The sequence below is a fragment of the Amblyomma mixtum genome, chromosome 1, assembly GCF_055824585.1.
Source record: "Amblyomma mixtum isolate Tamu chromosome 1, ASM5582458v1, whole genome shotgun sequence".
Classification (NCBI taxonomy): Eukaryota; Metazoa; Arthropoda; class Arachnida; order Ixodida; family Ixodidae; genus Amblyomma; species Amblyomma mixtum.
The window spans coordinates 38,538,531-38,562,773 of record NC_143012.1 but is presented as its reverse complement, the minus strand read 5'-3'; the positions used below and the strand labels follow the sequence as shown (position 1 = coordinate 38,562,773).

General features: G+C 48.5%; 1 protein-coding gene and 1 pseudogene across 2 annotated transcripts in view; one reads left to right on the top strand and one right to left on the bottom strand.

Annotated features, from left to right (window-relative positions):
- The window catches only part of LOC149366072 (membrane metallo-endopeptidase-like 1), a 63,675-nt gene that overhangs the window by 7,670 nt on the left and 31,762 nt on the right, over positions 1–24,243 (top strand). For both annotated transcript variants that reach the window (XM_089548252.1, XM_089548225.1), the window contains 6 exons: positions 1,629–1,790; positions 6,694–6,774; positions 8,105–8,304; positions 9,774–9,968; positions 19,618–19,704; positions 21,036–21,166. In XM_089548252.1, coding sequence (XP_089404378.1) covers positions 1,629–1,790; positions 6,694–6,774; positions 8,105–8,304; positions 9,774–9,968; positions 19,618–19,704; positions 21,036–21,166 — 856 coding nt within the window. The remainder of the gene's footprint in view (positions 1–1,628; positions 1,791–6,693; positions 6,775–8,104; positions 8,305–9,773; positions 9,969–19,617; positions 19,705–21,035; positions 21,167–24,243) is intronic.
- Positions 10,578–18,285, bottom strand: LOC149366073 (uncharacterized; annotated as a pseudogene).

Genomic DNA, 24,243 nt, shown 5'->3' with positions numbered 1-24,243 from the left:
AGCGCGCAAGCCTAACGGGACCTCCAGCTACACTGCTACCGTCTGCAACTGCCCGAAACGCAGCCGAAACCTAGCACAACCGTCCGGAACGAAAGAAAAATAGATTTGGAGCTTTTTCGCGGTGTTTTATAGACTTAAATGAAGTAAAGCGAGTTTATATTAAATTTGCAAATGTTTTTTTGAACATAAGACGTCATGTGATGGCAAATATTCTTGCTATCAAAGATACGAAACTACTGCTGCTATTGAATCAGCAGTGGTAAATTGTCGCTTCTCGGAGTGAATGAATGCACCGCAGACGAAAGTGCCGGCGGCTTTTTCCGTTTCTTCGAGCATCTGTAAGCACTTTTTTAGGCCCCGCCCATATGCGACATGTCGCAAAAGGCGACACCGGCAGAATACCACCCCAGGGATCAGAAGAGGGAACACAACACGACGTCGTGTTACGTCCAGGACGCATGAGGTGAATGGACGTAACACGACGTCGTGTTACGTCCATTCACCTCATGCGTCCTCCCTTCTCACCGTTGGCCACATGAACCAACCAGCCTCTCAACCTTTAAGTCTTTGAAAGGCAATCCTACGGGTTTCCGGGGGCGAGTTCTGCTCGGACACCTCAATCCAGGCCGCACTTGACAACTAACATCCACGAGTAAAGTCCCAAAGGTTGGCTGTGTAAATACTGAGGTTATAAAACATCGAAATCATCGTCGACGGCACTGAACGAAACAAGTATTGCGTGCGCCTTAAGTCATTTTGTTTTGCTTTGTTTTCAGCTTTGAAAAACACAACAACGCAATATGCCACCGTATGCAAAATATGCATAATTTCGTGGAAGTGACTCGACTGTCTGTGTTGTGTTTGTGTACGCCCTAGCTTGGAGCTAAACAACTAAAAGACACGGCGCGTAGGTATTTTTCGTGTCAGGCTGCAGTTGGTGCTTCCCTTCAGTGCCCCGTTTACTAAAGCGAAGAATTCTGTTTCGTGCTCTCTTTCTTCATCTCTCTTCCTTCACTCGGAAGTCATCGCCTCTGTGAACTGCACTATGTTTTTTTTTTTTCGCACACAAGTACGTTTCTTACGTCCGGTGCTACTTGAGGGCTCATACAACTTATGCGAAACCGGATAACCTATTCAAGAAGCTTAGCTTTTAACAGCAGCCGTGCGATGCATATTCATTTTCACTGTACTAGCGGACAGAGTGATGCGAAGGGAATGTAAATGCATAGCAACTGCACGATATCTTGCCAACATGAACCCGTGTTTTCGGCCTATCTAATAACGCGCATATAAAACCTCGGCAGTTGTCTTAGCATTTACAACACCACAGATTCGTTAGAACCGACTGAAATCAAACGCGGCATTCTTCCATTCCAGTTTTTCAGAAAGAACTGTCACATCTTCATTTATTCAGTATATATGCCTAAGACGAAACCAGACCGATGAGGAAAGTTTTACGTGAAGCGTACCTCGTTAAGAAGAGGAAATAGAAGAAATAGGCGCTTTTTGGTTGATTGATTGAGTGATTGATTGATTGATTAAGTGATTGATTGATTGATTCATTCATTCATTCATTCATTCATTGACTGATTGATTGATTGATTGATTGATTGATTGATTGATTGCAGCCAAGCTTATCAACGAGTCCGTCGACGAATGCGTTGACCCGTGCGAGGATTTCTACTCGTACGCTTGCGGCGGTTGGATAAAAGGGCACAATATATCAGAGAGCAAGTCTTCGACGGGTACTTTCGAAATCCAGGAATATCAACTGCAGGAGACGCTTAAAAGTAAGACACGTCCTATCTGCTTCTTTGCACGCGAGTGCGCCTTGTTTTTCTAACAAAGCTAAGCATTCGTCCACCAGCGACGATTCACTTTGGAAGAAACAAAACAAAAGTGTTTTGAGCCTTTGCTTGCGTTGTTTTTTTTTTGGCCCTCACTTGGAGGCTTCGAAGCGCACATCTGTTACTACAGCCGCGTAGCTTAGCGGGACTGCGGCGTCCACTGACGCAGGGAGCCAGCTATGCGGCCTTGCCTTCCTCAGAAATTGTCGGAGTCTAGAACGTTGTAAACAGTAACGCTAATGAATGCCGACGACCTATGGCTTGAGTGCCGCGTGTCTGCCACAGCGTTATCAGTGCCAACGCATGCAGCGCACATCTGTCACAACAGCCGCGTATAGCTTAGCGCGACTGAGGCGTCCACTGACGCAGGGGGCCAGTTATGCGTCCTTCCCTTCCTCAAAAATCATCGGAGTGTAGAACGTTGTCAATGCTAACGCCAATGACTGCCGACGACCTATGGTTTTAGTGCAGCTTTTGTGCCACAACGTTGTGAGTGCAAACGCATGCAGAGCACATCTGTCACTACCGCCACGTAGCTTAGCGCGACTGAGGCGTCCACTGTCCCAGGGGGCCAGTTATGCTCGCGCCTTTACTTTGCTTTCGAAGCCCCCTCTCTTCATCGGTTTCGGCTGGCCGATTAGCGCGTTTATGCTCCCTATCGACAGCTAAATCCCTGGCACGGTTGACAGTGCCGACCGGATGGTCAGACTCGGCCCGACTCGAGTACCCACTCCCGAAGACGTCGGCTCCGGCTGACTCGATTCGCCCGTAGCGAAACATTTGATGGGTAGCGTGCAGATGCCGCAGCGACGGCGGATCGCGCAGCTGCAGGTGCTGCTAGTCACGTGGTACGTCACTTGGTTACTTAGCTGAGGTAAAAATAGGTAAAATTGATTTTTCAGGAAAGGGAATAGTATCTGTCTCGCATATCTCGATGGACACCTGAACCGCGCCATAAGGGAAGGGAAGAAATAGGAGTGTAAGAAGAGAGAAAGAAGTGCTCTCCGGAATAATTTTGATCACCTGGGGATCTTTAACGCGCACTTACATCGCAAAGCATACGGGATCCCTTTGGGGAGCGCGTATACAACTACACTGCAAATTTCCTCTCTGGCAGAATAGCGCGCATCCAGTTTGGTAAAAGTCAGTCTCACTACGTGAACTTGGGCAGCATAGAAGCACCGCAGGGCTCGGTACTTTCTCCCCTTCTCTTCAACATGGCCATGATACGGCTACCGGTTAGGCTGGAGGGGCTAGATGGCCTGAACTTCTGCATGTATGTGGACATCACCATGTGGATGACCCTTGGAAGCGCCGCGCACATCGAAAGTGCTCTACAGAGGGCCATAAATGAGGTCGAATACTATGTCCGAGACCGGGGTTTGCAATGCCACCCGCTGAATTCCGAACTTTTTTATCCACCTCTTGACCAGTGAGAAACAGAACCATCCCTAACATCAAATTCCAAGTGCAAGAGGCGGAGATCCCTAAGGTTTAAAAAATCTCAATTCTAGGCATGAATATACAAAGCAACCGGTATAGCGGTGATACAGTAACTCAGATGCAGAACTGCGTACAACAAACGATGCGCGTCATACAGCGGATTGCCAACAGGAGACACGGCATGAAAGAGTATAATCTCCCGGTACTGGTACAAGCCTTCGTAGTTAGCCATATCTGGTATGCTGCCCTCAATCTTAATGCGGCAGAAAAGAGAAATATAGATGAGTGTCCTTCAGGACCCCTACTGTGGGAAATAAAGTTTTACCACCACCATGGAATTATCAGACAGCGCACGAAGAAAGCTCTACGGTTGCCCATCCGTACATCCACTCACCGCCTCACTCCGTTTCATACATAGCAGTCAACGGCCAAAGGTACGAATGTAGTCCGCTGCAAAAAACGAGCGGAATGTATTCGTCCGCATTGCGTCGTGGCTGAGTGGCACGAAACGCACGCCTGCCTGTTCATTTTATAGGGGCCAAGGTTCGACTCCCGGCTTGGCTGGTTTTTTTTATTTATTTTTTATTTTTCTTCAAAGATTCTTTAAGTAGAAACTCGAAACTGTCAAACTCTAATACCTACTTTGAAAAACACAGCGCTGTTTACTTATTTCGAAGGGAAAAGGCAGGCATACATATCGCGTGTTGCGGAAATAAACGCACGCCGTAAAATGCTTCTCCCAGCTAAACGGGTGCATTATTCGACCTAACATTTCGCACAGAAATGGCATTTGATCGGCAGAATTGTTTTATACCACGTTTGCTTGGGGTACTTACCTAATTCGAACAGAATAAGTCGGATATTTACATCGTCTGCGGCGGCGACGAAGGAAATTAAGCCGCTCTCAAAACGATCGCACCGGTGGCGCCATCTCGTTTGTTGGTCGTGAAGATTCAGCAAGATTCGGGAGATTTGCAGATGCTCTTTCAACTGGTTTCTTAATGGTCAAAAAAACTTAGCTTGGCCAAACTAAGTTTTCAGCACGTTAAGTTTTCTGTGACCATTAAAAGAAACAGTTGAAAGAGCGTCTTCAAACCTCCCGAACCTTTCTCCTTTACTGAATCTTCACGGCCAACAAACGACATGGCGCCACCGGTGCGATCGCTGACAGAACGGCATGATTTCCTGCGCCGTCACCGCAGACGATGCAAATACGCGACTTTTTTTTGATCGATTCAGGCAAGTAACCAAAACAAATGTAGGCTGAAACGATTCTGTCGACAAAATTCTACTTCGGTGCGAAATTTCAGCTCGAACAAAGCGCCCGTTTAGCTGGGAGAAGCATTCTACCGCGTGCGTTTATTTGCGCAACACGCGATACGATGTAACTTGAGTCGGATGGCGTTGAGTGCAAAGTTGTCATATTTAACACTGCGAGAGCTAGATATTGTCACCTGCTAGGACGTTTTTGCAGTGATCTTATTCCAGTAGAGAGACCTCCTTTCTTGAACCTCGCAACTGTCCGAGGGCTCACCCCGGTCATCTCGCCCACAGTTTCGAGAACTTCACGCACAGTCTTCTCCGGGAAGCGCTACCTTAACCTAGAGTAAACGTTGAGAGTCACCTGCTTGCAGTCTTTCGAAATTTTCGGAGACTTCAGCTTCGACAATAGGCGAGCTGGAGATGTTTTTGAAGCCTCAGTGAGCGAAGAAAACATGCGAGTAGGAGATAGCGGTGCCATTTTCACAGACTCAGAAACCGAAAGACGAAAGCAGACGACAACACCGGCCAGCCTAGCTGCGAAAACCTGATACAGGAGCAGCCGGAAAAAACCAGAAAACTAAGGCACCCTGTTCTGAAGAACATAAAAGAAAAAGCAAACTTTTTGCAAAATAAAGCACTTTTATTATTATACTACACTATCGCCAACATTTACTTTAGTTTTAAGTTCATTACTCTTTTCACTTCCGACGCACTACATTACGATGCGGACGAGGAGCGCGAACAGGCGCCGCAGCCTTCACTGCGTTGACTCCTATGTATGAAACAGAGTACAGAGCTAGGCATGAACAATACCCTGGAAGAAATTACGGAAGCAGTAAGAACGTCCCATATCGAACGCTTAGCCGGGACCACAACCGGCGGGGCCATTCTGGACAAACTCCATCTCATTTGAGACAACAGAAGAACTGCCAAAGTCGACTTTTTCGAAGAAGTTCAGAAAAATATGATTGTACCACAACTCCCAAGAATATGAATCCTAATCATCACTCCGTGCGCCGGGCCAAACGGGCAGAAGCGCTTGAGAAACGCTTCCACTCCAACAAAGACGAGAACGTGGTCTACGTGGATGCCACTGAGTTTGGTAAGAACATGATGGCCCTCGCGGTCTTCCATGATAAAGAACTCCTAAAAATAAGTGCCTCTATACTGTCGGGTAACCCCGAGACTGCGGAGGAAGCTGCCATAGCACTGGCTTGTGTAAGCACAAAAACGAAGTACACCATCAGTGACCACTCCAAAGCTGCCATACTATATTTCAGCAGGGGTCCGGTCTCCCCCCTGGCGAATACAATTCTAAGCCGTCATGTAATAGACAAAGAAATTACGCTAGTCTGCGCACCAGCACACACATCCCTGCCTGGTAATGAGACGGCCCTGCGAGTTCGCCCGAGGCTTTTCCTTCCTTTCTGACCCGAGCGAGGTGCTCTTCATAGACAGGGATCGCATGGTTGAGGACTTCCTTAACCAGATACCAAGCCATCAGCTGGCGCCGGTTACAAACTTAGACATTTCCAAACCCGACCATCTGGAGACTTATGTACCCTGGGCAGTTTTTAGAAAAATGCGCAGACTGCGAACTTAGGCCCAGCTTTCAACACAAGCTATGAGAGTGTCCTCATGACCCCTGGAGAGAGGACACAAAGTCCACAGACCAATGGAAGGCCTTACTACTGAGCTGCGACCCGGAAATTCAACTACGACTCCTCCGACTGGGCGAAGCCGCCATCGAGATCCAATACCTTTCGGCCGTCGACTAGGCGGGTAGCCCTCTGGCTATCCTCTTTCTGCCGGGCCTCAAATATTTTCCTATCCTGTCCTATCCGCCTCCATCGAAACGTGGCCTCCTCCGTTTCGCGGTCATTCGTACAGACAAGGCGAAATTGGCGCCTCTAAGCAAGTCACGCTTTCGGTTTAAAAATGCTCTTTCCCTAAATTTCTGGACATAGGCTCAATGGCGATCGCCACTTGAAGCTTGTTTGTTATCACATGCGTGCCCACTATAGCTTGCCCCAATTGTCCGTTACGCATGGGGTGTCATTAGAAGCCTCCGAAGCCTAGGCAAGGCTTTGTATCTTGTTCATTCGTCTGATAACAAGGCGTGACTCTTTTTCCACTTCAGGCATACTGGAAAACATGACCGTGGTTTACGAGTGCCAGAACATTACAGACAAGGCTGCTGTTGCATACAACGACTGTATGGGTACGTGAGTTTTCCATGTCAAACATAACCTAGCAACCCATTTTTTTTTGTTTTTGCTGAGTACACTTTTAAGCTAAATGGTCAATTATTGCTGGAGAAAAAAAAGACGAGCGCCAGTCAAGACGAGGACGCAAAAAAAATGGGACGAATAGGACGGGCAATCGATCCTATTGATCTTTTTGTTTATGATCTCGCGGTTCTCTATTCCCAAAAATTTTTTAAGTTTAATATTCTTTTGACAGTTATTTGCTTATTTTAACTCCAGCGGCTTTTCGCTCCAGTAAAAAAACGAATACGATATTTGTACGAAAAAGAGTATAGAGTGGTCCAGTTAGCCACGGATGGTGTGAGGGATTACTTCTGCCACCTAACGGTTACTGAAAAACAAGGCGGACAGACATCATCGTCAGCTGAGTTGAGTACACTTCAGGGTAAAGGACTCTCAAAACGACTTTCAGTTACTACAATGTATCCCCTACCGTGACAACGTTAGTTGTATTTCCTATGATCTCCCTGCAGCCAATCCTCGACCGCCATCGATAGCGTTTGTAAATCCAGAGTATACAAATCTAGAGTGCCCAGAATGACACTAGGCAGGACTAAAAGACCAGTTGTTTTTCATTCGGTCCACGGGCGCAGCCATGAGATCACAAACTCAAGCATAATTTGTTTACTTAAATTATTTATGTATTTTATGTGGTCGAATATGAACATTCGTTCCGGCGGCATTCATTACCAGCTATTCTAGAACAAGCGGTTCCAGTTGCCTTGGCTGCCATCACGTGGGGCGCATGGCTTTGAACTTCAGAAACAGCGCGCTGACATCATCAGTGACGTCAGTGCGCTTTCCATGACGTCAGAATTGCTATCGCAGCGCTTGTCTGTGCTTGCCCTAACCGACCTCGGACTGTTCTCGCCGCGGATCTCATTGTTCCGGTTCATTACATTAAACCGTGATCTTACAATTTATTTGTTCATTGATTTACTATCGAGATAAACACCGGCACCAGGGACGCCTTCTTTTGTTTTGAACTTACCAACGTTGAGAGCGTTTATGAAGGCACATTTGCAAAACGAAGCTAAAGAAAGAAGAAGCATCATAAAAGGTATGAGAGCTGAAAACGCTCGAGGACCTTGCCGCAGGGATTAATTTTTCTGCCCTACGTTTCTTATCTCGCTTTAGTTTCATGTTCGTGTAGCTACACGGCTCCAGCAGTACTTTCAGATTGCCGCGCGATCGTTTCAAGTTAACTTGTCGAGGGCTGTATGCGCAGCGCGTATCTATTAATGCATCCGTTTGTACACATGTGCATGCACTTTATTTTTTCAGCTGTTCCAGAGTTAGGAGACCAGCCCGATGTGATGAGGGCAATAATGAACTTGTCTGGCCTCACTCACTGGCCGATAACCAACGACACCGAGATAATGTTCGCAAATTGCACCGAGGTGCTGAACAAGACTACAATCTTCACCGTGCTTTCCGTTCATGTTGACAGAGATGCCAAGAACCTCAATTCTAACATCATTGGGGTAAGCAGGCTGCGTCAAGAATTGAGGTGAACATTTAACCGCTCCTTTTATTCTTCTTTTTGCTGAAAGAAACGGACTCGGCAAGAAAACCTCATGCGGTCGTCTGTGGTTAGGGGTCGAATTTAAAAGCCGACAACTTAGGCAAAGGTCGCAGTTTTTCCAAATGTGCGTAAATGGAAACCAGCATTGACATGAAAGATAGCTCTGAGGGGGAGCGTGGCAGCCATTTTGTCTCTGATTACCAGCTTAATACGCAGTCAACAGCACTTTGAAACAAATTCTACTTTCTTTTCAAGAATATGCGCGTTGCCCTGACAGAACACTGATATGATTAAACCGACAGCGAAGCCGTTTTCCTACACTCTAAATAGAAAGGTGTAAAAACGGAGTAAAGTTGTCCTCTAGGAACACCCTTTAAAAAAAGGTGTGGGGGGCAACTTACTTCCTTTTTACTGTCATATAGGTGTATTCATGTTTATATTGTAGCTGTGTCTTCAGCTACACTTAGTCTCCAGCCTTTTCCTCATAGTTGCAAACCTTGTAACCTCTACAGTTCAGAAAGAAAGAAATCACTCAGACACCTAATTACATTCATCATCATCATCAGCCTTACTACGCCCACTGCAGGGCAAAGGCCTCTCCCATTTCTCTCCAATTAACCCTGTCCTTTGCCAGTTGTGGCCACCGTATCCCCGCAAACTTCTGAACCTTACCCGCCCATCTAGCTTTCTGCCGCCCTCTGCTACGCTTGCCTTTTCTTGGAATCCGCTGCGTTACCTTTAAGGACCTGAGACTATCTTGCCTTCGCATTAGATGCCCTGCCCAAGCTCATTTCTTCCTCTTCATTTCGACTAGGGCGCGATTAAACCGCGTTTCTTCCCTCACCCACTCTGCCCTCTTCCGGTCTCTTGACGTTAAACCCATTATTTTTTTTTCATACATCGCGGCGTTGTCCGTAACTTAAGCTGTACCCTGTTGGTTAGCCTCCATGTTTCTGCACCATTGGTGAGTAGCGGTAAGATACAGGAGCTGTTCATTTCACTCTTGAGGGATATTGGCAAACTGTCACTCATGATGTGAGAGAACCTAATTACCTCGTGTGTTGGTGCCTTTATATCGAGGTTTGTGTCACTTCTTCAAGGCTGTGTTTGCGGTCCTTTGTGCGTCTACCTGCCCACAACTGGACATCGTTTCGGCTCATCTAGATCGTTGTTAGATGCTTCCTCGAAAGTGTCTAGAGGTAACCACGCGGACTAAAAGAAGATACATCGAAACTTATAGTTGTCATATCCGGTCTGGTGCCGTCGATTCCGGTATAGTGACGTTACTTACGGTCCTGAGAATTATGTCACCAATGACGCATTTTTTTCCTCAATCAGGCTTCTAATGCTGAATGTATTAAAAAAAAAAACTGCACAATCCCCGGCTGATTGCACTCGCAAACTAACGTACGATTACTCTGTTTTCAGCTCGATCAGATAGAATTCAGCCCAGTGGGCAGAAACGAGCTGTTACATCCAGAGGAAGAAGAGAACAAGGAAATAATTGATGCGTACAAGAAACTCATCCAAAGCGCACTGAGTTTTATGGAACCCAACCTCACTGAAGATGAGCTAAAGGATGTTTCTGACACGATTGTGAACTTCGAAGGACAGTTGGCCAATGTGAGAACCGAAGAACCTTCTTTTTGTTCACGATAAGACGAGCATACCTTAGTAACTGTGCATTTAACATATTTATTTACTTAGTAAGTCAGTCATCCTGTCAGTTAATTAGCTGTGGGTTCACGCTGGTTAGTTAGTTTTATTGTTTAGTTTCTCTTTTAAACGCAGGCAGTCCCTTACAAAAATGATTCGTGCGACAGCGTTGGAGTTCTCATCAGCAGAATCAACATGCCATGTTGAATTTGTGTGGGGTCCAGGATGGCCTAGTGTTGGTGAATAATTCAGTCCGAGTTTAAACCCAACCGAAATGTGGCCACCGTGCTAGAGTTGAGCATTCTCCACAGACTTTCTGCATTGCTTTTATGTCGAATTCATGTTGAAATCACTGGGGTGCATAAACACGTGATTCTGAATCTTGGCTGTGGTAAAATAAAAATTCTAGGAATACATTTGTATTGCGCCAGATGGACCAACTACCGATGTCATTTTCGTCGGTATATTCACGTTTATCGCTCAAATTTCTCATTAACGTGACGTGGTGGTGGTAATCTCTCTTATTACACCCAGAACCAGAAACGGTGGACCAGTCCAAGGACCGGTTGCGCTGGCTTAGAGGAGGTCGCGGGAATTCCTTGGGATGTCGCGGCCTCCACCGCGCACCGGATGAGCCGGCGTTGGTCTGCTGGCTCAGAAGTACGCAGGAGAGACTCCCATGTCTCTGGGGTGTTTGAGTTGTTTGTTTTGTAACGTGAACAAGTCCACACCGTGTGTATGAGAGTGGCCGGAGTTGAGCAGTGTTTGCACATCGGGTCTATCTGTTGCGAAAAGATCCTGCTGTATAAGAGGGGGTTTGGAAAACAGCCGGTTTGTAGTTTGCGCCATTGGACGGCCTCGTGTCTCGTTAGATCATGGTGTGCGGAAGGATGGAGACATCTTTCGAGCCGGAAGTGCTGGAGTATGTCCGTGTAGGGGGTGAGTAGAGAAGCGCGTGAGATATTTGTGTCAGAGGAAACAGGGAAGCTGATTATTCACTCGGCTCGGCAGCTGAGATGTCGGGCTAGAGTGTGCGCCTGGACGTTTCCGCTGAGCGACTCGTGGGCTGGAGCCCAAAGAAGTAAGCGAGAGGTGGAAGAGGGTGCAGTAGAAAGGAGAATGTGTAACGCCTGGCAAGAGATACGGCCAGCATCGTAGTTGCGTATAGCCTGTTGAGAATCACTGATGACGATTTTGGTATTAGGGTCGGCTAGCGCAATGGCAACCTCCTCTGCTGCGGTGACTGTTTCTGCATTGCGAATGCTGCAGGCTGTGTACCAGCTGCGGTGAGGGGCGAGAGCTACCGCCACCGTCGCTGGCTTCAAGGGATGGTAAGATGCGTCCGTATACGTGACGTCCGGACGTCCACTGAAGCGTTTCTCGAATTGACGTGCACGGTCGGCCCGTCTCTGGGCATGGTGTGCCGGGTGCATCCGTTTGGGAATGGAAGGGATGCGGTGATTTAGGCGATATTCCGGGATGAGTTCAGCATAACTTGGGGCCGCTCTCGGCGGGGAGATCCGAACTTGCTGCAGTACCGCTCGGCCAGCGTGTGTGAGTGAGAGCCGCTCGTATTGGGCAGTGAGGGTTGCTTCGATAAGTTCGCTCACGGTATACGAGATTCCGAAAGCCATGAGCTTATGGACATTGGAAGACCCAGGGCCGTCTTGAACGCTTTTCGGAGTGACGCCTCTAGCCGTTCGCTTTCGGCACGAGTGAGACGTAGGTAGGGTGCCGAGTTGGTGATGCGGGAGCAGATGAAGGCTTGAACGAGGCGCAGGAGGTTGGACTTTTGCATACCATGATGTTTGTTGGAAACTTGCTTAAGGGGGCATCCGATCTGTCGTTGCTACCGTTGGCCTGTAAGTGTAAGCCTAAGATCCTGATGTGATCTGTACGAGGGATCGGGTTGCCTTGCACCTGGAGGTTGATCTCAGGATGTATCTTTGAAGGGTGTCTTCCCGGGGACGGGATGATTACATACTCTGATTTTATCGCCGAGCAGGTGAGGCCAACTTTCATGAGGTAATCTCCGATCCATTTGATTGCGGTCTGCAGAGTCTCTTCTATCTGGCCGTCACTGCCGTGCGTGATCCAAAGTGTGAGGTCGTCAGCATAAATGCTGTGGTGCAGGTGAGGGATGTCGGCGAGTAGCTTGGGCAGGCCTATTAATGCAACGTTAAAAAGCATCGGCGAAAGCATGAAGCCCTAGGGCGTGCCACGGTTTGATGGAAGGAATGATGGAAGGATCTCCTGTGCCGGCGTTTAGCTGTACTGTGCGGTCGGAGAGGAAATCTCGAACGTACGCATACGTGCGATGACCGACACCGAGAGCCTGAAGTTGTTGAAGGATCGGTTCATGGAGGACGTTGTCGAATGCCTTGGCAACATGGAGGCCGACGATGACTTTCGTGTCTAGTATACGTTTCATGACCACCTGGTGATGGAGAAGAAGCATAATGTGCGTGGCCGCTAAATGAGGGCGGAAGCCGAACAATGCGTCTGGTAGTAGATGGTTGTCTTCGAGGTATCTTAAAAGTCTGGTGTGGATAACGTGTTCCATCAGCTTCCCAACGCAGGACGTGAGAGAGATGGGGCGGAGGTTGGCCAAGGTTGGTGGTTTGCCCGGCTTGGGAATGAGGACTAGATTCGCGCATTTTCACTCCTGAGGGATGATAAAGCTGGCCCAACATTCTTGAAGATAGTCGGTAAGAGCATGAATGAATGGGTCGTCTAAGTTCCTAAGCATTTTATTTGAAATGCGGTCGCGACCGGCCACCGAAGCCGTCTTCAGGCGATTGAGTTCTGCACGGACGAACCAGCAACCAACCTCCCCTTCTAGACGTTAACGTGACGCTGACATCCCCAGTCGCGTAGTGCTCCACACATACGCACAAACACAAATGTGCTAACATGAATGCATACATACATAAATACATACACTTTCGCCTGGTACAACAATCCGATAAATAGAATGAAACAGAATAGCACACGGGGCTATAGCATGAACTGACTCAGCTAGAGTTCATAACTTTTCTATCTTAAAGGCCATCCCAGCTTTACCCCTATATACTCCTACACAGTGGTGTCCGGATCTGCGCAGGTAGTGGCCTGCCGATCAGAAAAGTTATTTGAAATATTAGTATTAATATTGCAACGGGAGATAGGGCGACAGGTCGCTAACCAGCAGAATACGGCAGCCAGCCAGGGCGAGACACTTCAACGTCTTCTACTTCAACGTCTTCGAAGACACTTGAGCGCCACCTGAGAACACCAGGTGGCATTACTCCCCCTCCCCCACAAAAAAAAAAGAAAAACATAAAAGCGAGGCTGCAGTACGAGCAATGGAAGGGAAAAAAACGAAACAACAGCACAAGCACACAAAAATGTATAAGGGAGGTGGGCGAAGGTGTCCCACGCGACAACTAGCGGAACACTGAGCGTACTCTCCATTACCGCGTGAAGTACGGTTTAACGCGGACTACGTGCACGACCTCATAGGTGGATGGGCGACGCTGAGGCTGCACAGTCCCGTCAGGAAGAACTTCTTGGGTCACTTCTGTGACGCGGCGCAAAAGTCTGTAAAGTCCAAAGTAACGGCACAGCAGTTTTTCAGACAAGCCTGGGCGGCGTACCGGGGTCCACACCCAAACTTGGTCACCGGGATGGTATTCGACGTGCCGATGACGGAGGTTGTAGCGGCGCGCATCCGTGCTCCGCTGCCGCTGAATGTGAATACGGGCAAGTCGACGTGCTTCCTCGGCGCGCTGAGCGAACTGCTCGGCGTCTGGCGTGAGTGGTGGTCATCAGTGCAGCATGGAAGCATTGCATCCAGCATCGTCTGAACGTCACGTCCATAGACCGGACGAAATGGTGTAAATCGAGTCGTCTCCTGGGTGGCCGTGTTGTAGGCGTATGTGACGTACGGGAGAATCTTGTCCCAGGTTTTGTGCTGCGAGTCTATGTACATTGCGATCATGTCGGCGATCGTTCTGTTGAGTCTCTCTGTGAGCCCGTTCGTCTGTGGGTGATAGGCAGTGGTTTTGCGATGGTTCGTGTGACTGAGCTCGAATACGTCGCGCATGAGCTGTGCCGTAAACGCCGTACCTCGATCAGTGATTACGTGGGACGGTGCGCCATGACGCCGCACGATTTGTTGCATAAAAAACTGGGCGATCTCAGATGACGTGCCGCGCTCTACTGCCTTAGTTTCCGCATACCTTGTTAAATAGTCGGTCGCGACTATGATCCATTTATGACCGGACGATGACACAGGGAATGGGCCCAGAAGATCGATGCCGACTTGATCAAACGGCGTCCGAGGCGGTTCAATAGGTTGGAGCAAACCCGCTGGCTTGAGAGGAGGCGCCTTACAACGTTGGCACTCGCGGCAGCCTCTGACGTAACGTTGGACGGCGTGAGACAGTTTGGGGCAATAATACGCCTGGCGCACGCTTGCAAGTGTGCGGGCAAAGCCCAAGTGGCCGGAGGTCGGCTCGTCGTGACAAGCAAGTAGGATATCGGCGCGGAGATCTGCCGGAACGACGAGGAGGTGTGCTCGGTCAACAGTGCTGGAGTTTTTCTTAAACAAAATGCCGTTCCGTAGGCAGAACGCCGGCAGGTTCCTAGAACACAGCACTCGTGTTGTTGTGTGTGTAAACGTCGTTGTATTTTCGCGCTGTTAAAAAAATGGTCGGGGTACGTCAGAAGCTCATCCCTCCAGATAATGAATGATAGGTCGCAGGTCTGGGTCAACTCGCTGTCGGGTCATTAAGTCTAAGTCGCTAACAACTACAATAAAACCACTCTCGTCCTCTATGCTATCATCGGCTAACCCGACAGGTGCGCGAGAGAGTGTGTCAGCGTCTTCGTGCGTCTCGCCAGATTTGTGCGCAATGGTGTAGTCGAATTCTTGGAGGCGGAGGCTCCATCGGGCTAAGCGTCCCGATGGGTCGCGAAGATTGGCAAGCCAGCACAAAGAATGGTGGTCGGCAAAACTACTTTGAACGGGCGGCTGTAGATTCATGGTTGCCCACACAACCGCAAGGCATTCTTTTTCTGTGGTTGAATAGTTTGTTTCAGAGCGAGAAAACGTGCGGCTTGCATACGCGATGACACGTTCCACGCCACCTTGGTGTTGGACGAGTACGGCGCCGAGGCCGACGTTGCTGGCGTCGGTGTGGACTTCGGTTCCAGCCTCTTCATCAAAGTGCGCAAGAACAGGGGTTGTTAGCAGTCGTCTGCGCAGCTCGGCAAAAGCCTCCTGTTGCTCGCCGGCCCACACGAGCTGTGTATCATCGCGCGTAGGGTGGTGCAGGGGTGCGGCAATCTTGAAAAAGTCGGCGACGAAGCGACGGTAACATGCGCACAGGCCCAAAAAACGTTGCACACTTTTCTTTGTTGTAGGAACAGGAAAGTCGGCGACAGCAGCAGTTTTCTCGGGGTCGGGCTTAACGCCATCGGCACTCACAAGGTGACCGAGAAACTTCAACTCTTTGTACCCAAAGTGGCACTTCTCGGGCTTTAGCGTTAAGTCGGCCGATCGGAGGGCATCTAATACCATCCTCAGGCGTTCCAGGTGTTCGGCAAAGGTTTCGGAAAACACGACTACATCATCGAGATAAACCAAACAAGTTTGCCATTTGAGTCCAGCGAGAACGGTATTCATCATCCGCTGGAAAGTTGCTGACGCTGAAAGCCGTTTTTTCGCGGTCCCGCTCGTCGACCTCTATCTGCCAGTACCCAGTCTTTAAATCAATGGAGGAGAAGTACTTGGCGGGAAGAAGTCTGTCGAGATAGCCGTCGATACGAGGCAGTGGGTAGACGTCTTTTTTAGTGATGTTGTTCAGTTTTCGATAATCAACGAAGAAGCGGAATGTCCCATCCTTTTTCTTCACCAGCACGACAGGTGACGACCAGGGGCTGCTGGAAGGTTGAATGATTCCATCTGAAAGCATCTCCTTCACCTGCGTTTGGATCGCCTCACGCTCCTTCGGTGAGATACGGTACGGCTGCTGATGGATAGGGCGGGCATCGTCGGGCGTAATGATGCGGTGCTTCAGAAGAGCCGTTTGCCGGACTTTCGACGAAGAAGCGAAACAGGTAGCGTATTACAGTAGAATGGCACGTAGTTCTCGCTGTTGAGTCACCGAATGGTCCGGGTTGATGTCAAGAGCGTCAAGGGATGGGCGCGCAGGTCTAACAGCTTCGAACGCGAAACATTCAGAAACCTCCGCTAACGGGTCGGCGAATGCGATGGCAGTAGCACAAAAAAGGTGCCGCGGCTCGTTAGAGAAGCTAGTCACCAGGAGCTCAGAGCAGCCGTCGCGGAGATGGATGAGACTTCGCGCTGAGCAGACGCCGTGGGTGAGGAAAAGGGACAGGTTGCCTTCTGCGACCGCTGCCCCTTAAGTAGTCCGTCGCAGTGAACACTCACAAAATCACTGGCGCGTGGCGGAATCCAAACGCTCTCGGTAGATATTCGAAGGGCGGCGCGGCGTTGACAGTCCTCGGAGGAAACATCAGCTTTCTCGGTAGAAAATGTGACAGTGCGCTTTCGGAGGTCAATAATAGCTCTATACTCCCAGAGAAAATCAACGCCAAGGATACAGTCACGGGAGCAGTCAGGTAGAACTAGGCACCTGACAACAAATGTGGAGGTGCGAACTTGGACTCGTGCCGTGCATAGGCCAAGCGTAGTTACATGTCCGCCAGCCGTGCGAATCTGCGTGCCGGACGATAGCGTCATTACCTTTTTAAGAAGCGCCGCTAGCTTTCCGCTTAAAATCGAGAAATCAGCGCCAGTGTCCACCAAAGCACTCTTATAGCCGTCGAGAAGCACGGGTATATCCAACGAGAATCGATCTCCGAGTTCAGGTACTGCAGTCGTTGCCTTTAAATCGCTATCAGTCGCTGTTCGCGTCTTGTACGCATCGATTGCCAGCGGCCTCGCCCCCGCAGGTCGCTCTCTTTAGTTTCCCGGCGGGGGCTTGGCGACCGTCTCTGCGCCATCCAGGAGGAGCTTTGGGGCTGTGGCGAAGGTCGGCGTGATGATGGAGACCGAGACTGCCGCTGGGGAATTGTCGCCATGCGTTGCTGAGCCACGTAATCTTCGATCTCCCGGGGTCGTGGACTTCTTGGTGGGCGGGGCATGTCGACAGGGAACCCCTGCAGCCTAAGCTGTCGATACGGCCACTGGCGATACAGATGACCGGGTTCCCCGCAGTGAAAGCAGAGACGCCGCCGATCTGGAGCACGCCACAGGTCCGTCTTCCGCTGGGGCGATCGTCGATTGTCGATGTAGTACGTGTCGGGGTGTGCGGAAAACAGCGAGCCTTGATTGGACGGAGGGAACTGCGCTGAAGAGGGCGCAGGACGTCGCAAGGCTTCAACATACGTTGGCCGACGGCACTCCGTAGAAAAAGGTGGCGTGTCAACGGACGGGAACGAAGGCCTCAAGGCTTGAACCTCTTCGCGGACGAGGCTAGCGAGAGAGCCGGCCGTCGGCAGGGGAGTACCGAATAGCGTCTGGAGCTCTTCCCGCACAACTGAGCGGATCAGCTCGCGGAGATCAGGGTTAGCCCCGAAGGTAGGAAACGGTTCTGCAGCCGAAGCGGCGAGTACCGGCCTGTCGTAGCATCTTGTCCATCGTGACCGCTTCCGTAAAAAACTCGGCAACAGTCCCTGGTGGACTGCGCACGAGGCCAGCGAACAGTTGTTCTTTAACGCCACGCATGAGTTGGCGCACCTTTTTCTCTTCGGGCATGGCCGGGTCAGCTCGCCGTAAGAGCCGAGTCATATCCTCCACGTACATGGTCATAGCCTCATTCGGCATCTGAATGCGAGACTGCAAAGCCCATTCAGCCCGTTCTCGACGATCCGTGCTGGTGTAGGTCTCCAGCAAGCGTCGGCGGAACTCGTGCCATGACGTTAAGGCGTCTTCTCAGTTTTCGTACCAGGTACGTGCATCATCCTCCAGGCTAAAGAAGACGTTTCGAAGTTTAGCGGCGTCGTCCAACTGGTTGTACGAGGCCACCCGTTCAAACTCGACCAGCCAGTCTTCGACGTCCTCAAGCTGACTGCCATGGAATGGCTTGGGCAGTCGCGGATTCTGCAAGGTGTAGTAGGCTGCAGCTTGCATGACAGGTCGATGGGTGGGTGCTCTGGCAGACTCCAAGGGCCCGTGTTCGGGAGGTAGGCCTTGGTTTCTCCGGCTAGCACGGTGCACAGGGGTGTCCACTAGCGAAGGACTGGAGCCCAGGGTATCCGGAGGAGTATGAGACATATACAGGGATCTTTACCCCGCACCTTCACCAAAATATGTAACGGGAGATAGGACGACAGGTCGCTAACCAGCAGAATACGGCAGCCAGCCAGCGAGAGACACTTCAAGGTCTTCTTTTTCAACGTCTTCGAAGACACTTCAGCGCGACCTGAGAACACCAGGTGGCAATATTTATTTATTTTATGTATAGTAGAAGTAATCAAGTTCACATGCGACGTTCTGTTAAGTTGAAGACTTTTGATTCATTCATAAACAGAAATAATGCGCTAATTAGCCGCCCTTTGAATCCACGCGCATACGAATCCTCCGAAGTAGTTATGCCTGAAAAAGCATATTGCACCACTAGCACTTTTTTCTATGCAAGAAAATGACTTTGAGCGGCTTACGAGAGCCTTAACTGGTGCTGCATGCGTTCTTAATATGTATAATGTGATATGGTTTTGCTCACACGACGGAAGTCGAACTAATTTTATTTCGTTAGGCTTAGACACGGAGGCCACGAGGCTCGATTCAACGTAAATTCAAATAAACTTTTCAACAACTAATGTGTTGACTACGTTCAACAAAAATTTTGTTTACCAGGTGTTGAGTGGGCTCAACATGCATTATGTTCATGTTGATTTCCAGTTGATTCAGCAAGAGCTCAACAAGTTGTCAACTGAAGCTCAAAAGTCATTTTTGTAAAGGGTTCGCGCCGCATTTCCGTGTTCTTCGGCCTATCTCAGCATGCCAGTTCATTTTTGAAGACTGCACAGCAGTTCCCTTCCCGCTGTCTGTTTTACCTTCAAACGATGCAAGCGTTTTCTGAAATAGCTTAGAGGTAGTAATACAAATGTAGTTAGTCCAAATTCTTGCACTTATACGCTCTAGCGGCCACTTCTGTTCCGACAAATGTCTCTGAAGCCAACACTTTGGCAACCTGAAATTGCACGCTGCGAAAGATGCGGCCGTATTTGCTAAGCCAGGCGCACTTCGTTCCGCATCTCTCTGTCCAAGACACGAACTACAACCAACCGCTACAAGCAGTCAGAAATACGCATTCCATGAATTGGAAATGAATTTAGTGGAACACACGACAGACACGTCTGTTTATAGTAATATAAACTAAGACTGACATATGTGAGAGTGTAAACATTCAGGTGACATTTTGCGCATTCTCCTTCGTTACCAACAATGTTACGTTGCGCTCGAGGCATGCGCCATACGCCGAGGCCATTTTATTTTGTATACGCCAAATATATGCACAAGAAATTTCCAGCGTAATATTGTTGCCACTTATAGTCATCGAGCATACATGTTTTTGTAACTAGATTTTACATCATTTCTTTCCAGCTGACGGATCCTCCCGAAGAAAGGCGAGACCTCCTGAAAATTTACCACAGAACTACCATCGGGGAGCTCCAGGAAAATTTCACTCACGTGAGCAATTACGTGTCACTGCAGTCGATGATTGTATTGAGAGGTCCAGTTTGTACATTGTACACAGATATAAGGCAAATAGGAGGAAAAGGGGAGTGAGCTCTCCTATAACGCACTCTTTTTTAGGGGTAGGATATGCTGTCCAATTCGCGAAGTAGATTTCGATCACTAAAAGTACGGAATGCTTATTCTTGGCAACACAGTGTATTCCCACTGCAAAGCATAGTAACTTGATTCGGTTAGCAATGGGAGGAGACTTTTAAACACGGCAGTGATGGTCCTGAGGTAAACAAATAGCGGAGATTAAAACCTTGGTCCAAATTTTCATAACTGCTATAACTTCCATGGTTATGAAGAGGAACTTTGTCGCTGTTGCCAACCGTAAGTATATCGTATTTTTAGTGATTGAAATCCATCCCAGGGCTTGGGCAGCATACCCGGCCCCGTAATGGGAGGGCAATAGAGGACACCCTCCTTCCTTTTTACGCATTTTGTGTTGAGAGTGTACTGCGCCACCGGCAAGCGGGTGAGAAAGCACGTTCGAAAAGAACCTTTACTGCTGGCATGCATACAGTAGCGCAAGCGCGCAATCACGTTATGTATATAGAGGTTGCGAGAGCATGAAGTACTTGACTGCTGACAGGAGTATAGAGCAAAGTATACGCTTTGTTAAAATAAACATATTTATTTGACTCGACGTTTCGATCTGAACACCAATCTTCTTCAAGAGTGGTTTGTCTTTGCTGATGTTTCCCCTTTTATAGGGATGGGCACAGAACAGGTGAGCGAGAAACACAAAAGTAGAAGAAAAAATATAAAAACAAAGAAATAAGGGGGGTGGGAACCACTACTTACCTGTACTGCGCACACTTCATTTTTTTTTCGTGTGGGGCGCACTCCTCCTTTGCTTATATATATATATATATATATATATAAGCAAACAAGGGAAGGGGAATGAGGGGCTCGTTATAAATATGAAAAAAGCCAACAGCCACAGAAACCAAGGGGCACAGGGGATTTTTTAAAAATTGATTTATTTATTTTGTGGTGTTGATCAATTTAGAACATTACTGAATGTGCTATCGCTTAAAGCTAATTGATTAGAAAAGCAGAAGAAAAAACAACCAGGTTCGGATCCCACCGGCGGCATGTGTTTGTTTTTTCTTCTGCCTCCATTGCATTTTCAGCACATAAAGCTCTGCAACCTCCCGCCTTAGCACGCCTGTCAGGGAAACTTATGCAGAATGCGAAGGCGCTTTCTTGCCACCAGTGCATTGCCTCTGGCGGCTGAAATGTTAAGATTTCTACGTTTATTTTCATTATTTTGCCAGGTGCCACTTCTCAGTTCACTAAGGAAGGAATTTTCGAAAGCAAATATCACTCTAAATGAGAACGAGACAGTTGAATTGTACGCACTGAACTACTACGAAAGGCTAAACGTCTTTCTTGAATGTGCCGACCCGTAAGTAGAAAAAATTAACTTTTTTTCGATGACATTAAGAAGAAAGAATATTTTCTCCGCACATTGAATACTTGGAATCTGCCCTGTTATGATGTCACAATATTATAACGTCGAGAAGCTGCAGAAGCATATTATTATAACATTGAGAGAGTATTCGAAACAATTTTTGCCACTGAAAAAAGAATGTGATTAGAAAAATCTAATCCATGTGTAACTCGAGATAGCTGGCCATCTTGAGTTTACTCGCGCCCTTTATCGAATTCAAGAGATATATGAGTGACCACGGCTATCCGTTCACGTCACATATTACGTGAGAACCAGCCGAGACAGTCTAGCAACAGAAAACCCCAATCACCTGGCCTGCACGACTTCTGAGCCGTATGGCAGCAATGCCTTTTCATCAGATCGGTGTGCGCCTACTCGACCCCTTCCGTATGTTTACTTCTGGAAAAAAAAATGAATAATAGTGGCGACCGACTGCCTGACCAATACGAAGAAGCGAAAGCCTTGCCGGACTGAATTGTACTGCAGCCAAAGCTGCAAAATGATTTGTCGAACACGTCCGATTGGCACGGCGTGCCAATCAAGGACAGGGGAACAGAGTTCACGGCTGAACTGACGGAAGCCCTTTTGCTCTACATTTACACATACCATCCGCAGACCAGCGACCCAATGTAACACCTTGACTAGACCACTTCCGGCATAAGACCTGGAACGTGGGTGTCCAAAAATTTGCCCCTCTTCTAAAAACGTATCCTCGGTAGTGCTGAATAGCCACTATGCTAACGCAGAATATGTCAAACCCGCTTCTGTACGCGCAAAGCATTTTCCCCCCTTTGGGTACGTCTCAGAAATCACATAATATCGGACCACTTTTTATCTGGCGGTGAAGATTATCGTTCGGACCATCATGTAGTCGCGCCGTATTGATTTTAAACAACTGTTCGTCCGCGTCACTTGTGGATGCTGCTGTGATGTCTTGTTCACAGTGGTGTCTCAAGGCATCGGTAAGCAGCGCCGTGGCCTGGCATGTAACTGGTCGACAACTGCAAAATCCTAGACTAGGTAGCCTTCTTAACTGTGCTCCCGACTTTTAATTCCGTCTAAGTAACTCTCATCGTAAGGAAACAAAGTGAAAGAAGCATCGAATTCTCTTTCGATTCGCGACGGGCACATGCTTTGGTCATCCTGGCAAGAAACTCCGTCCCAGCCAAATATTCTCCCCCTCCCCATTTTCCCCCACTGCTCTGGCTTTTACAAATATAAACCTAGAATCTTAGCAGAGAGGAGTAAAAAGGGAGTACGCTGTACTCTCTAGCTCACTCCCTTAAGAGAGTGCGCCAGAGGACAACTTACTCCTTTTTGACTCCCACATAGGCGTATTCGTGTTTAAGAGTGTATGCAAACAAAAACGAAACAGAAGCCCAGTCAAACACTCGTGGCATTCACTGTGTTCAAAACGAAAAAAAAAAAACAGGCGTACAGAACGCCTGCGGACCAGAGCTATCTGCACTCTTTGAATCCTCGAAGCAGTTTATTGGTTTCGGGATGCTAGTCACTCATTTCGTCAGCTTCCACATTTAACTAGAACAACACTCCGGTTTCCTATTAGGCACTAGAGGAAAGGGATCACAAAATGAACAAGGGAGAGGAAAACCTCAGGTTGCTTGAGCCAACGTTTCGACAAGAGGACTTGTCTTCGTCTGGGCAAAGCGTTCATCATTGGCAGGGATTAAATAGGGCCTTCGCTCCGAGGAGGAATGCCCCGGGTGGTGGAAGGAAAGTGTTGTGAGAGGAGGGATGCGTGTCAGGAAGGGGAGGGAGGTGAATCTTGATTCGTTAAGCTGCTATAGTGGAAAAACTTATATCCGGGGGGGGGGGGGGGGGGGGTGTAATGAACAAAGGCTTTGAAGGGGCTGCGACGGGGGGGAGGCGCTGGGTGGACCTGTAAAGCTCAGATAAGAGGATTAGTCAGCGTGGCACAGGGAAATGTGAACAAGGCAAAGAAAATAGGCTGGCACTGGAAGGAGAAAGAAAGGGGGGCATTTCTAAGGAAGGACAAGGCGGGGGGGGGGGGGGGGACGGCTCGAGTTCAGAGAAAGCCAAAAGGTGGGGGCATAGGGGGTAACAGGAATGCCATGGTTCCGAGAACTGATAGTAGGGGATTAGGGGAAAAGAAGAAAAAAAAAGAAAAAGAGGTGAACAAAGGGAGAGGGTGAGAAGGCCGGAAATGTGGTGGAAGATATGACGTGGGAAGGGTGCAAAGAGCGATAATATACTTATGCGAGGTTCTAGAAAATGGTCTGACCACGTGCAAGACATTTGTAAATTTAAAATTATGCTAACCCTGGAATGTACCTGAGAGATTCCAGGTTTCCTCTGGACATGTTAATCCCTGTTGGTTGCAGTGTTTTAAATTTGTGGATTAGGAATGCTTCTCTATATTTTCTGTCCCTAGTCGATTTGAAGCCTGACTGAAGAATGAACCATTTGAGTTCATCGAATTTGTGATGGCGCTGATTAAAATGGGTCGACACTGCCTTCTGTTCATTCCGTGTTGTGTCAGCCCGGTGCCCGTTTAATTTGGCACTCATTGTTTGCCCAGTTTCTCCGATATATTGTTTCTGGCTGAAGGGGCACTGGAGCATGTAGAAATATTGGACGATGTGCAGCCAAAACTAGTCTTTGAAGGAAAGGGAAGTAGATATAATTGAGAAAGGTTAAATGGAGAGTGGTTAAAAATGAAGGTTTGGTTTATTGGTTTATTAGGGTTTGACGTCCCAAAGTGTCTAAGACTACGAGGGTCGCCGTAGTGAAGGGCTCCGGAAATTTCGACCACCTGGGGTTCTTTAACGTGCGTTGACATCACACAGTACACAGGCCTCTAGAATTTCACCTCCATCGAAATTCGGCCGCTGGAGCCGAGATCGAACCCGCGTCTTTAGGGTCACAAGAGGTACAACACCTGTCTTGTCTTGTCTGTCCTGTCTTCACCTTTTCTGTGTTTTTTTTTCGCGCTACGTGTTTCGAAGATCACAAGAGGTAGTCTGAGAAGGCATACAATTTAAGGTGCATAT